At 46.3% G+C, this 15,412-nt stretch overlaps 1 protein-coding gene across 1 annotated transcript in view; it reads right to left on the reverse strand.

Moving 5' to 3' along the window:
- Positions 1–800: 800 nt before the first annotated feature.
- ric1 (RIC1 homolog, RAB6A GEF complex partner 1) overlaps positions 801–15,412 on the reverse strand; it is a 67,975-nt gene continuing 53,363 nt past the window's right edge. Inside the window, exons 10-26 of the mRNA XM_036529511.1 lie at positions 14,207–14,255; positions 12,063–12,218; positions 11,642–11,833; positions 11,423–11,461; positions 11,159–11,269; positions 10,912–11,001; positions 10,229–10,389; positions 9,720–9,858; positions 9,303–9,419; positions 7,594–8,313; positions 6,869–7,027; positions 5,590–5,726; positions 4,463–4,758; positions 3,591–3,788; positions 2,980–3,157; positions 2,567–2,755; positions 801–2,083 (exon numbers count right to left, since the gene is read on the reverse strand). Coding sequence (XP_036385404.1) covers positions 1,798–2,083; positions 2,567–2,755; positions 2,980–3,157; positions 3,591–3,788; positions 4,463–4,758; positions 5,590–5,726; positions 6,869–7,027; positions 7,594–8,313; positions 9,303–9,419; positions 9,720–9,858; positions 10,229–10,389; positions 10,912–11,001; positions 11,159–11,269; positions 11,423–11,461; positions 11,642–11,833; positions 12,063–12,218; positions 14,207–14,255 — 3,217 coding nt within the window. The 3' untranslated portion in view covers positions 801–1,797. The remainder of the gene's footprint in view (positions 2,084–2,566; positions 2,756–2,979; positions 3,158–3,590; positions 3,789–4,462; positions 4,759–5,589; positions 5,727–6,868; positions 7,028–7,593; positions 8,314–9,302; positions 9,420–9,719; positions 9,859–10,228; positions 10,390–10,911; positions 11,002–11,158; positions 11,270–11,422; positions 11,462–11,641; positions 11,834–12,062; positions 12,219–14,206; positions 14,256–15,412) is intronic.

Raw genomic sequence — 15,412 nt, forward strand, 5'->3', positions numbered from 1 at the left:
AAATCGTGCTGCATAAATTAAAAATGGACTGTACACATTTAAGATAATCCAAATGGGTCATTTGGGGTCAGATCAAGCAACGTGGTTTTAAGTTTTCTTAAACTATGCCATGGACTGTAAAGGCCACACTGAACACACCAGGCTCGTCTGAGTTCAGAGGTGAAGGTACACACATTTTCATGCAGTGCTGTTATTCTAATCAACACGCTCATGAACACTTTCACATTGATTTGCTCATACATAAACTACATTTATGTGTATGGCTCTGGGTAAGTGAATGAATATACTGTAACTGATTCTGTGGCCCACAAACAGGCTTCAAATTATAACTGACAAAAAAAACCCTGCTTCAAAGTTTCAAAACATTCTGTGGAACACAACATTTTAAGGACCAGTGATTTTTTGTTTGTGGATAAATGAAAACGTAACTGCAGCAGAATTCTGTTCTATACATGTGGTCATCTGATCTGTGGTCATGGCTCTGTGACCTAAAAAAGACCAGTTTAAGTGCTAGTGAAACCCTGCATAGCGCATTCTGCATCAAAATGAACTCTGCAGAGCTTCAGCCTATGTGGATAGTGTAGATAATGAGGCCTGTTCTGTACCATTAAGAATCTGAAACTATATGAAGATGACATATTTTCAGTTTTAAGTCATCTTATTTCACATAAATACTGAAGCTGTAATAACTGCTTTACTTTAATGTTTCACACAATGCCTACCAGTCTGTAAAACTGTAGACTTCAGATTTTTTGCAGCTGATCCTAAAAATAGCTGCTTAAATTAACTTAAGTGTGTAATCCCCCATCTACTACAAACAGGATTTTATGTCTCCAAATATCTCACTTCATCCACATCACAGTATATGGGACCGTCAGAATCTGGTTGCTGTGAGTTTTCTGTATCTTGGTTGATTTGTTGGAGTAAATTTTTGTGCGTGTGTATTCAAAATTGATTTATATGCCTTTGTGTCCATAATCCAAACTACACAAGGTCAAGGCAAGTGGAGTCCCAAGAAAGGTCATTAAAATGCTGTGCACATCCGAAAATGTCAATAAATGCTTTCGATCGTCCCACGTCCATTTCTCTTTCAGGAGAGCTTATGAGAATGCCGTCCCAAAACTGAACGAACAGCACAAGCGTAAAAATAAACACAAACCCCCGAGTTACAGGGGTCCAGGGAGCTAAAAACCAAACAGCAACAACAGTGCAGAGCTTACATAAATCCCAGAAGTAATACTTCCTGCGGTCGTAATTCTGCCATGTGAGTATACTGCCCACTCAGGAGTACAGTGAAGTATACATCATTTGGGTGTTACCTAAGGCTCTGTCCAAGCAGACTCCAATTCATCAGGACCTGTGAGGTGTGTTTCATTACAATATAATACTGACGCTCTGTCCACGGAATGCTCAAAAGCATACATCATGTGCTTCAGTGACCTCCTAGGACCCTGGCCAAGTTTTAATGGGTCCATATTTTCGGTTTTGCATTGCGGGCAGCAAGGGAGGGAGTGTTACCTCTCTCTGTCTTTAAGGAGCTCAGTTCATCACACAATTTTATACACACACATGCGCACACACACAGAAACGCGCGCTCACACACACACACATCCAATTTCAACATCGTAATGCTTAAAGCAGTAAAATAAAAACAACTAAAGAAAAACGCAACTCAAACACCAGCTGACAGGAGCTGCCCTGACCACCTGGGGCTTGTGTCTCTGCCACTTCCTGTTTGCGTTCCCGCTCTCTTCCTTTTCCTGTGGTTCCGTGGAGGCTGCTCTGGCTCGGTGGGGGTCAGGAAAGGGTGCAGTCGTACGCCCCCTCGTCCACAGTCTGCTCCTCCTGCTCCTCCTCGGGGCAGTCCTCCATGGGCCGCGCCGCCCCTCCTGCCGCCTCGGCGGGCAGGCTGGCCCCCAGGGCGACCGGCCCGCGGCTCTCCTCTGTCCGGGGGCTGGTGGGCTCCGCCAGCTTGGAGGCACCGGACGGCTGGAAGACCTCCGGCTGGACCTGCTCGGCGGCGGCCTCCAGCAGCTTCTGCAGCTGCGGCCGGAGCAGGCTGAGGAAGGGCTTGTAGCCCAGGCTGTGCAGTGGGGATTCACAGACACACACACGTGGTCAGGCTCCATTCAGAAGACATCTAGCCCGCATTGGTTTAAGCACGTCTATACGTGCGGATATTACACTAAACTATTTTAGCCCAGTTGTCATAAGTTATGACCAGATCACTACATGGTGTTTAGTGTGCATAGTGTGTGTATCCTGTGTTTGCAGGGTGCGTTAGCGTGTTGTGCAGAAAGCCTGTCCGTAGTGTGCATATGGTGTGTGTCCTGCGTTTGCCGTCTGTGTTGCATGTAGTCTGTGTACGTGTGTGTGTGTAGTGTCCTGTGTCTGCAGTATGCATATAATGTGTGTCGTGTGTGTGTGTGTGTGTGTGTGTGTGTGTGTGTGTGTGTGTGTGTGTGTGCGTGTATAGTGTCCTGTGTCCACAATGTGTATATGCATTTCCAGTGTGTTCAGTGAACAGTGCATGTGTGGTATGTGGTACGCGTGCAAGTGAGCTCACCAGTCGGACGAGGCCCAAGCATCCACTGCCAGCAGGCCATTGCGAACGCTCTGCACGGTCTCCGCCGGGACCTCGGGGGAGTCCAGGAAACTGACCACCTGCTTGATGATGTTGGTGTCTCTGAGGATGAGACCGATGACCACGCACCACTCCAGGCAGCCTGCCTCCATGAAAATGTGCAGCAGGTACCTGGGATGCCAGCACAAACACAAACAGATGAGTCCAACAGCCAGCGCTGTGAAACAGGAGGTGAAAGCACAGGCAGGGAACTGTGAGTGGTGAGTAAAGATCAATGCATCTCCCATCTGCCATACCAGTTGACAGTCTTTCTCGCCAATGGAACACTGGGGTGATGCCTCTGTCGTATTTAACCATCCCGCAGTGATGACATCACTGAGCGACGGCTGCCTCACCTGAGCTGCACCTGGGACTTGTGTGGGCCTTTGTTGGCCAGCTCCATGGAGATGTGCTCCAGCTCAGACTGCGTCAGGCTGAGGGTGGAGAAGTTCTCGTCCACCATGGTCCAGTCCCCGTCCACCATGGAGCTGGTCTCTGTCAGGTCTGTGGCCGAGCCGATGCTGCACTCATCGCCTGGGGACAGAGAGGCCAGAGAAGACAAAAACAGGTGAAACAGACCCACATGCAAACCATGACAAAACGAGGCTTACTTACAATTCAAAACAACAGAGATGAAAGCAAGAGGGATAGAAAATCCACACAGGTCTCTCTGCCAATTGTCTACAAGTTGCCTACACCTGCAATCCTCCAACTGTGCAATCGACCCAGGTGCATGCTTGGAAATTCTTTATGGTTTTTTTTAATGTTTTTAATGTTTTTAAAGAGAATTGATAAAACAAACTGTATTCTGAGCAAAAGCTCAAAAAGGGTGTAGAAACTTTATAACAATGACTCCTGCTTGTTTTTTTACAATCAACCAGCCGAGGTTACCACAGAAGAGGAGTGACACTGGGCCCTCACTGGAGACCCTGCCACAGAGGAAGAGGAGGGTGAGAGGCAGACTCACCCTTGCTGATGAGGGGTGAGAGGAAGGCCTCCTGCGGCTGGGGCCCGTGAGACGAGGCCGTGTCCATCTCCTTGGGCTCCGCCCCCAGGCTGTCCAGCCAGCTGTGTCTGCTGGGGGCCACATGAGGCGGGGCCGTGTCCATCTCACTGTTCAGGAGGCTGTCCGCCGACTGGGACTTCAGCAGCCGCGTGCCCAGCACTGAGACAGGGCGGAAGAAGCGCTCTTAGACTGTGCTGTCCATATGTGGTCCATAACACAAAGTATATTATAGCAAGCCTTATGGTACCAGTGTGGACACACCTACTCATAGAGGGGTTTTTCTTTTATTTTTACTATTTTTCGCATGTTAGAATAATAGTAAACATCACTACTATGAAATATCACAAATGGAAATATACGGTGACCAAAAAGAACAAATCAAAACTTACATTTTAGATTCAAACTGGCCAAAAAATATTTTTTAAAATGACATTTTTTTGCATAGGCATCAACTTCACTATTTATATCTAAGAAACAAATTTCGAGCATTTAAGCATAAGTCTTTCAATGCAGATTTCCCATTAGCTTCATCAGGGGGGTCCAAACTTTGGAGTGGTACTGTAAGTCTCTAGTGCTACTACCACAAGCCTCCGATATTCCCTGCTTACTGCACGCCTGCATCAGGCCCCCCCGGGTACACACTGAGCCTCTGACATTCCCTGCTTACTGCACGCCTGCATCAGGCCCCCCCGGGTACACACTGAGCCTCTGACATTCCCTGCTTACTGCACGCCTGCATCAGGCCCCCCCGGGCACACACTGAGCCTCCGACATTCCCTGCTTACTGCACGCCTGCATCAGGCCCCCCCGGGCACACACTGAGCCTCCCTCACCTGCGCGGTAGCGGCCGTTCTTGTAGGGCGAGCTGACGGAGCAGGCGGGGATGACGGGGAAGGGCCACAGGAAGTCCTGGTGCAGCCGCTTGAGTGCGGTGACGAAGTTGTCGACGCGGGCGGCCCGCGTGCGCTCCTTGCACAGCCAGCCGATGAGCTCGAAGCCCAGCTGGGCGGAGAAGCAGCCCAGGTCCTTGAGCCGCACCTCCTCCAGCAGCCGGCGGGCGTGGCGCCACAGCATCATGTCGATGTACATGTTCTCCGCACAGTCGCTGTCCCTGCTCCACCTGTCCCCGCTTCCCACCGCGCGCAAAAGACGAAAAGGGGAGGGGGGGGGGGGGGGATATCAAAGCAACCGTTAGCGGCAGCGCTGTATTCAGCGAGGTCGTTGCCCTGGAAATCCAGATACAATACCCTGCTAATCCCTCAGAGCGACAATCAATCTCTGCTCTGCAACAGTGCCCGTTTTACCTTACATTATACATACTGCGACAAGCTGAACCACTTTTATGTATTTACTACTAATCCTGTTACCAGGGATATATAAAACCTTATACAGTATGATAAGACATATAGGGTAATGGTTGTTTAAACTAAATCTAAAAAACAGCTGCAGTCTTGCAAACTGCAGTTTGTTTTCTTAGATTTCCTCTTAACTCCTGTAATTCAGTCACATTTTCCCTTTGAAGCACTCAAAAAGGTTGCAACTATTCAGTGGACCACTGGCTCATAGTCACAGAGTACAGGAGCGCTAACACTGCATGAAGAGTGGGATTTTCGTCAGTAAGCAGCACTGTAAATTGCCGTGGAAGTTCAGGTTAACGACTGTTCACAGGAATTTGTAGGCAGCACAGAAAACTGCCAGGAATTGACGTGGGGTTTGAATTTCTGGCAGTTTTACAAGCCTGCGAAGCTTGGCAGTGGACCCCCCACCCCATATGACCACAGCCTAGTGTGTGCATGAGAGCCATGAACCATGTATCTGACACACACCTTCCATTTTAAACCTGGAGCTGAAGGGTGTTCATACACTGCACAGGCCACTTTAAGCTCCTTGTACGGAGCAGTGGACATATTTCAGAAACAGTGTCTGAGATAACAGTATCTGCATCACTCTCTCTCGCTACCTCTTTGCCGAGGGTCCAGAGGGCATGCTGAGGGTCTTCTGCAGGTTGAACTTCCCTGGATTCAGGCTGTCAGCTGACTGGGACAGACTGATGCTCCGGTGCCGGAAGAATTCAAAGCCTCCCGTTGAGCTGGGTTCCTAACAGAGCCAGAGAAAACACACTTAAGCTCTGTTTCAGATCTACTTCAACTACTCAAAAACAGCTGTAGCAATTGCAACTACAACAGAATGAAAAGCCCTGTGAAACTTTCCACACATCGCTGCATCCTAAAGCAGGAATCATGTTTGTGATGGTTTGGAAAGGCTACCAGTACTGAGCTTGATTCGTGACTCAGTTGTGATTTGATTGATTCCTGATTCGGTCCTGATCAATCTGACTCCAAGGACTGCCTAAGGAGTGGCTAAGTCCAAGTCAGGATGTGAATGGACACTGCAATGCAATGGATATAAGGACATAAAAACATAACATATGATGACGAGAACAGGCCATTCAGCCCAACTAAGCTCGCCATTTCAAACAAGAACCACCATTTAAAAAAAAAAAAAAAACTTAATCTTAATGTAAACTTAATGTTTTAATCTTAAAACAAATTGGTCAAGTTTTACCCTGTGAAAGTAAAATTTGGTTTCATTACTAATCCATGAATTATTTATCCAAAATACCAATAAAATACATTTCTTATTAAAGCTAGATATATAAAATGTGGAATTTCACACAACTGTTTGAATTACACATGTTAGAACAGTGTAACTCTATGCCAGTATTGCGTAACTGTTATATAAGAAGGATTAAAATTGTCCTTAGGGACTAACTATTTTAGAGAACATGTGCAGTACACACAAACAACAGAACTGCTCTCAATCACAAACAAAGAGCACTTTGTTTGTAGTTACAGTGGTGCTAATGGGTATAACTGGCTTTATTATGTTGTTAATGTAGTTTCTCTGTGCAAGAGCAAGTTAATGTTATTTTTCCTTAAGGAAAATATCTGATTTTCTTCCACATTTCCCATTATTAATTAAATAAATACTCTTGCTTTGTAAGTAGTTCTGGATAAGAGTATCTGCCTAGTGAGAAAATATGAATGTAAAACATACAAAGAAATACATCTTGGGGAACTTGTATCTGTCTTCACCAACAACATTACAAGTGCAGGAAAATGTATCTAAAAGAACAGCTCTGGAAAACTGGAAGAGTGGTCGCACCATTATTGCAAATTTATTCAGTTTTAAAGTTTACTACTTTGATGAAGAAAAAAAAAATCACAGATTACAAGTACCTGAGTGGTTGGTGTGAGGGGTGGTGTCTCTGATTCTCCTGAGCCAATGGCCTTGAGGAATCTGATCATGTGACGACAGAGGTCCCACTTCCCCTGCTCCAGGGCAGTGTTGAAGAGTAGTGTGGCATGCTGGCGGCTCACTGCCGGGACCTCCATGTTCTGCCACGAGACATTTTGTATAAATTCAGCTTAGTTGTCAAGACCTTCACTGAGCCACAGTCAAGCTATTTGAAAATTCTGAAAATTTTGGGTTATTCATTTGTGTAGCCAAAAAGCTCTAGCAGATGTGACAGGTTAATTCCCTTGGAACAGAGCTGTATTGTGACAAACAGTAACCCAGTCATACTGAAATATATGTTTCTCAAGTGGATGGCAGTAAAATGGCTCAGAGGATTTATATATAGTGTAATGGCATTTTCTTCCAGCACGATGAACACTGAGTTTAATTATCTGAATTACTGAGGGAAAGCTTATGCCCCTGGATTTAACACAGTGGAATAAAATGGCATGTATTACATGCTGGAAGGCATATTTATGGCAGCGGTCATTACAGCTGGCAAGATAAGACCTTCACTTCGTCAAGCAGGTTGTGAAGGTGGAGACCTGGAAACCATTCTTCTTCTCTGCTGCTAAAATGTCACGTGAGAGTAACAGAGGCCCCTGCCTGCTGGACTGAGACAGGAGGCCGGCCGCGTGACGTCGCCCTAGAGGACAGCGCCACCCACCTGCAGGATTATGAGATAGGAGGCGGCCGTGTCCAGGTCCTGGGCCATCAGGCACTCCTCAAACAGGTCCTTGGGGTTGCCGACGGCGGCGAACAGGTAGTTCCAGAGCGCGTACTCGGTCTTGCGGGCGCAGTGCACGATGGTCTGCAGGAAGAGCGGGAACTCGGTGATGAACTTGGCGACGGTGGGCAGCAGCGGGTCGGGGATGGGCTCGCGCGAGGTGGCCTCCTCCTCCAGCACCACGTGCACCATCAGCTCCAGCACGTGCGGGAAGTAGGGCAGCCCGGCGCACGACTGCGCCAGCAGCAGCGCCTGCTCGCCCAGGTTGCGCACCAGCAGCTGCCGCAGGATGTGGTGGAGGTAGATCTGGGAGGTGCGCTCCACCGTGCAGAAGGGGAAGTGGGCCTCGAGCGGCTCGCGCGGGCCCTGCAGCCCGTCGTACAGCACCGTCTCGTTGGTGGCGCCCAGCACCAGCGCGTCCTCGAAGAGCACGGCCAGCGGGTAGATGTTGATGTGGAAGGGCAGCATGATGCGGCGCGACAGGAAGGAGTGCGGCTTGCGGTGGTCGCGCGGGAACAGCGGCAGCCACACCTTCATGCCCGCCTCGCCGCACGCCAGCCACAGCGCCTCCAGCAGGTGGTGCTTCTTGCGGTTGCTGCGGCAGGTCGTCCACACGTTCTCCACGCACTGCGCCAGCACCACCGGGGGGCAGAACGGCAGCTGGGAACGACAGGGCAGGAAGAGAGACCGAATTACCATCAGCACAGTGCAGACTTAAGGAAAGACACGATTTCAGAACTTCCCAAACTCTTTGACAATCACTGACATTAAGTGACAATGTGTACACATTCAGGAAGAGGGGATGAAAACGAGCTTACACCATGCCAGCAGACAGAACACAAAGCAAGAGCACACATTCACTAATGCAAACTTAAAGAAAACACTCTCACAATAACAAAGGAAGGACACGATTTCATAACCTTCCAAACTCTGAAATACTGACAATGTATACACATTCAAGAAGATGGGATGAAGATGTAAGCTGACACAAAGTCCGTTTTTTAGAGCAGACAAAACACGAAGGAAGAGTACACATGCACTGCCCATTACACATTCAGGTCCTCTCTCTGCCTCCCAACGCCTTTGAAACAGTCGCTGAGCATACATTTTAAATTATTCAGAGGGGGTTTCAAAGTTCCCCCTGATTTTAATGGGCTCCTGTGTACAGTGTGTTCCACTGCAGAGAAAAGCTTTCAGATGGCAGCAGAAACGTGGAAGCTTCATCAGCCATCATGATGTGACACGATTTCCTGTCCATCCCATATAACTGAGGTCACACATCAATATAATGATGTTAATAAGCAACAAAAAAAATCACATCAAAAAAATTGATGGCCTATTTTTTGATTATGCTGCATATAATATTGATCAGAGAAAGGGAAGAGAGGGGAGAGGACAACAGCAGAAAGCCAGCCCTTCTAATCTTGTGCCACAGTATTAATAGCATTAATAGAGCTCCGTGCTTCATGTGCGTTTGTGTGTCACTTCGAGTATCTGCTGCCCTTGATAAGATGATGATGGGGAGATGTGGAAGCTGGGCCTTTCAAATCCAGATGAGCATGTAATGGTTCCCATGACAACGGCAGCCTGAATGCCTCACAGCAACAGCCTCTGCTGACTATGAGCGCAAGGCGGGGCTAATGGCTCACCAGCTTCTTGTGATTGGGCAGGGCCTCCTTCTCGCGCACCTGGGGCCCGGAGCGGTCCCTCTGCAGCATGATGAGCTGCCCGGCCAGGTTCAGCATGATGCTCTCCGCCACGCAGGCCTGGGGACAGAGGGCACCGCTAAGAGCCAGCCACCTAGAACACCTTTATTTCAGCCTCTGTATATGCGTCCTCACCCATACGCTGAATCGCTGCATCTATAATAACTGCTACTGTGTGTGTGTGTGTGTGTGTGTGTATGTGTGTGTGTATGTGCGTGTGTGTGTGTACGCGCATATATGCATGTGTGTATTCGTATGAATGTGTGCCTATGGGTATGTGCATGACTGTATGTATGTGTGTGCTTGTGTATACATGTATGCGCACGTGTGTATGTGCACGTGTGTGAGAAAATACACTACCTGCTGCGGGGCTTTGAGAGTGATGCCGGTCTCGGTGCGCACCGAGGTGAGAGTGACAGACACCACCAAGGCTGGGTGAGGGATGTAGCGGGACATGGACACCTCCTGCAGGAGCTCAATACTGACAGAGGCGTTCGGGCTGGGAGGAGAACAGAGAGTGTTATAGAGGAGAGCGTTATAGAGGGACACCAAGGCATCCGGTATCCTACTGCTCTAACAGTCAGTGAAGAAACATCCATTAAGTCACAGTCCACCTTCTATCAACGACGGTCAAAACTACAGCCTTAACTTTTTGATATTATTACACTCTGTCTGGCGTTTATTACATCAGGCACAGTTCAGGCCAAATGCATTTATCTCAACATTGATTAAATTACACTGCACAGCTGTAGACAACTTATAAGAATGTAGCCAACAGTTTAATCCTACAGTCTGAAGCAGAGGCTCGTCACCATTACTGATCTGGCTACAGTAGCTGGAGCAGACGGCTGCCCTGTGGCCTGACCCACCTGTCCTTCCTCCTCTCGATGTTGTAGAGGCAGATGGAGCAGTCGGCCCTGAACAGGATCACCATGTTGCGGAACACGTTGAGCAGCAGCGTGTCCGAGTGCAGTTTGGTGATGTCGGCGAACGCGTTGTCCAAGTTGGACGACCGCAGGTAGAGCCTTAGCTGGAGAAGAGGATCAGAGAGGCTATTTCACCCATTCTGTGCTGCCTGGTGTTTGCCTTTACAAAAACTGAGTAACAGCTTTTGACAAACTGGAATTACATTATAATTATAACATGCTAACATTTCATTTATATGCTGATTTGTCCTCAAACATGCTGTGATTGACAGCACTCTTATAAATAACTCTGTGGTAAACTACTACTCTGATCAACATAATCAAATTTTGCACAGTGAAATTTGGAGTAGGAATGCCATTAATGGATGACTGCTGGGAGGGACAAGTCACAGGAAGTGCTAAACACAGAGTCCTAAGTGCTTGTAAAGGATGAGTTGAAACTACATCCCCAACCTGTTATAACAACAATCCATGAAATCCATGGCAAAATCCTGAATAAACTGAAAGTCACACAGCCTAAGCTTTTAAGTTATCAGAGAAGAACATGCACACATTTTGCAATCACAGGTTCTAATTCTATCTTTGTCTAGGGTGATCCATTGGTAATGCCTTTCGGATCTCTTTACCTCCTCCTGCTGGTCTATGAAATTGTAACAGGCGACTACAATGTAGTCGTTCCACCATGCCAGCCCTCCGGTCACCGTCATGTTCTGCTCCTGTAGTAGAGGCAGAAAAACACCAGCTTCAGTTACTTTCAAGCACAGTAATACCTTCTGTCACGCTGTACATGACCTTTCTTGAAGTGAACGCTGCAGATTATTGGAATGCGACAGTTTTTGACAAAGAGAAAGGAAGAAAAAGAAGCTGTCAAACCTGGGTGATGTTCCCGAAAAGCTTCCACTTCCTGGTGAAGGAGGAGTAGTGTGCAAAGCCGCGTCTCCCTGCCACTGCCATGCACTGGCCCTGCGTGTCTATGGCTGCATACTGCGGGACAGGGGAGCGGAGACCAGGCCGTTAGAAACCGATGGCTTTCACAGCAATCTGCTTCCTTGTAGCTGGCAGTCCAAAGCGGAGGGGCGTATTTCTGCTCTGAATCCCCACTCCTCAACAACGCTGCCCTGCTTGTTTCTTACTCACCCGTATTGGCCAGTTGCTCTCAAGATATGTGCTGTGAATCTGGAAGAGAAAAACACAAATGAAACAAAAAACTGATTCTGAAAATATGTTTTAGATTACACTTTCCTGGAAAGATACTGGGGGCACGTGCATTTGAGACAGCAGCATGGCAGAGACCCTAAAGAGCATGCAGACCAGTAATGACTGATTGTGTAGCATTTTCAGTGTGCCAGCCCATACCTGGACCACGTGCCAATGCCTGTGTCCTAATAAAGTGCTTAATCCCTGAGAGACGGAGGAGGGGGAGGTGGAGTACAAGGGGCTGCTGTCCCGGGATAGGTGCTGCTCCGAGGGGGTGTGGGCTTGGGCTGGGTCCCCACATGTCAGGTACAGGCGGTCCTCCCCAATCAAAAGCACCTGCTCCTGGTTGCTCTGTAAAGACCAGCCAAATTACAGGGTCAAGAAGGTCATGAGAGCAACTTTCAACCAGGTTAAAACAGTCTAGAGTGACATGTGGATATCACTGGTGGAATCTACACTTCTAATCTTAAAACTACCATTGACATACACATGTATGTGTGTAGTATGATAGAGGTATAATCGTGTGAGTGTGTACTGTGCGTGTGTGTGTGTGTGTGTGCGCAGTGAGAGAGCTGCTGACCGTGCAGGGATTGACTGTCAGGGCGCTCTTGATGAACTGGAACTGCAGGATCCCGGCCTGCTGGAGGGTGGGCGTGCTCTCCATGTCCCCGTCTGACCTGCGGCTGGCCTCGCTGCTGGTGATCACCCACAGGTGGTAGCCCTCTGCCCCCCAGCTCTGTGGGAGTAAGCCGTATCAGGCTCAGCATCAGCGCTGCTGTGTTCTCTTATCAGCAGCCGCGCTCAGCTTCCCTGCCTGCTCTCCTCCAGGGACCGAATAAAATCCACTGCATGGATTTAGATTAGAGAGCGATGGATTGTGCAAATTGTAAAGCAGCAGTCAGAACTAAGAAAACCAAGTCCAATCTGGTTGTTTCACTTGGTTTCATGTGGACGTTGGCAGTCTGATTCTCACTGAATGCGATGAAAGGGCAGAGGTTAACCACCGACTGCATCATAGACCACCTGATTATTTATAAACAGCCTTGGCGTGTTCAAGTCCGCTAAAAAAGGTGTCACATATTCACCCAGGCACGTAGGCACAACAGCTTAAACCCCAGACAAACACGGTTCTCTAATGACCATGCAAAGTCAGCTTCAATAATAGTCCTGTTAGCATTCTGGCAAATGTTCTTATTGAATTACAGAACGGTGCGAAGTGCTACAAGCAAGCATGCACGCTATAAATCAATGTAAAACAGGTCAAATAGAGGCATAAATGACTGCAGTAACAACTATAGCAAACTCAATTACACTGTTATTTGCTTGTAGGCAAAGACTGTCTGTAAACCTCTACAGCCAAGCTTTAAACTCTTCCACACTGCTGTGAATGAAGGCCACACATACAAGAATTCCAGTTTTACCCTCTGGAAGGCTCAAGGGCACTTTGACCTGTTTTCTAACAATGCTGTACTGTTACCATACACCATGTATACATCTACAGGGATGTATATTCCACTCATGAAAGTCTGCTTATGAAAACATTTACTTGCTGTAATTTTGGTTGGCTAAATGTTCCAGCATTTTGTAAAAACAACATTGAAAGGAAAAAATTATTTACTCCTTATTTAACCATGTCTCAAACCCTTTCTAATTCTGTTACTCTCAATACTGTTGTTTAGTTATAAATTAATGCAGTACAAGAGAAATTACTGTTTCTGAAATATTTTACACTCAGGTTATATGTTGTTTTAACAAGGATTTGAAATTTTTACCAATAGCCTCTGTAACACAAACACAATTTTAAAATTCAAAAAGAAAAACAATGGCATAGAAATTAATGCTTCCACTTTGTAACATACTCCATTCCTTCTATAGATTTATGACTCTGAAATCTAGCATATTGCTTCATAACACAAAAGATCAATGAGAGAATACTGGGCTTTAAAAAATTCCATTAAAAACAATGATCATCACCACTAGAAATGGCATGGGTTTATTTCACAGCAGCCCAATTGTATGTTACAGAAGAGGGAAAAAAGTTTGAGACACCAAAGCATGCTATTATTTGCATACTGCCACATATGTTAGAGTAGTACTGTGTCCCATGTTTGAGTGACCAGCTGAGCAGAGGAGCCCATAAAAGCAAAACAGTCAAGAGGTGCTGAGAGGAACAGATGCCAAGGTGTAAAGTGAGGGATGAAGATCAGCAGAACTTAAAGATCCCATAACCGAGACCCCTCCAGGCTGCCACACAGGCAAGGCCACTGGAGTGAAACGCATCAACCTTCTCTGTGTGGCCCACTGACCACAAGCTGACTACAAACCCCCTGTAGAGTAATGACGCAGATGGTTCCTGATTTCAAATAAATATTATGCAGAATCTAAGACTGTTCCTGATTTCAAATAAATAGCTTTCAATAACTTGTGTAGAAAAATTTGAGGCCAATTCATATGAAAACACACATAACACATATGATCACAGCTGACAGCAGACCCAAGTTATAAACGGACACTAAATGTGTAAATGGGGACCAAAGTTCCAGTGTTTAAATGTTTAAGATATTTCAGACATGCATATCCCCATCTAAGCATCATGAGATTAACTTAATGTTTAAGGAGGCTGATGAACCCTTGAAAATTTAGCCCAAGTACCAGCTGAGCAGATGGTCCGTGTCTGACCAGAAGCTTTGCTGGGTTAAAGGACAGCAGTGAAATGCGACTCACCATAGAGCTGATCTTTGTGGGCTCCTTCTTCGTGCCATCTGATCGATACCTGCAAGCAGAGGGGAGAGACACGCTGAGGAGCAAGCAGAGAGGCTGGGGAAGCTGGATTCGTAAAGGACAACGACAAAGGTCAAAGGTTTGGAATCTCATCATATGGACTGCTGTATGTACATTACTTAGGAGCACTAAGCTGTATGCAATGGAAAAACCCCACTTCTCAAGTAAAACCACTAAACATGTGTGTTACTGCATATATCTATGTATGTTAATGTGAGTACATTAAGCATGTACGTGTATACACGCTGTACTATGAATCGTGATAAAAACCTAGGACTTTTATTCCTTACACAACTTCATACCAGTCTGAGCAAGTGCTTTAGTTCAACTTTCACTGAGAGGAAAAGCCTCTGATCAATCAACCTGAGGCACCCAAAGTGCTGTATGTACACCTAAAAGAACAAAGAAGAAGAGAGAGAGAGAGAGAGCAATACTTGTAGAAAAGACAAGGAAGAATTAGATGAGTTATTTAGCAAAATATTTCTTAAAAACTCCTATTAAATCTCCATCTCAGAACTGACAAACTGCGTTAATCTTTATTTCATCCCGTCATAGTTAACAAAAACTAATTTGTAAAAGTAATTTCTACAGGGGGCACTATGAAACGAAATAATGTATAAATAAAGTAAAATGAAATAATGTACAAAGCATAAGGCTATAATAAATTACAAGTGCTTTAAGTAGTTTATTAAAGCCCAACAGAATAAAGTACATTTTAATGATAATAAGGTACTATTTCGTCTGGAATAAATTCTGAAAGAGCAAAATAAACTTTCATTTGCCCCAAAACAGCTTCTTTATACTCACTGATGCATTCCAAAAAACCCTCAAAAGCCTCTATAGGTATTATTTTGACCTATACACAATGAATAATACCCCAAAATAAATAATCATAACCAAACACCCATCCTTCCAGCCATCTGCAGAAATGAAGCAACTTGGTCTGAGACTCTTAACACTTCTAACCATGTGACAGTCTATGCACCACTGACGCGGGTTGCATTAATAAGAGAATCCCAAGTGCTGTTTACTGACGCTGTTTGAGGAATAGGGCAGAAAGCTCTTACAGTGAAGCTCTGTTTATTAATGCACAGCATGCGCCACGTGTGCAGGTAAAAGCATCCCGTTTCCTCGTTCTACAGAGTCACG

The sequence above is a fragment of the Megalops cyprinoides genome, chromosome 5 (genome assembly GCF_013368585.1).
Source record: "Megalops cyprinoides isolate fMegCyp1 chromosome 5, fMegCyp1.pri, whole genome shotgun sequence".
NCBI classification, from domain to species: Eukaryota; Metazoa; Chordata; class Actinopteri; order Elopiformes; family Megalopidae; genus Megalops; species Megalops cyprinoides.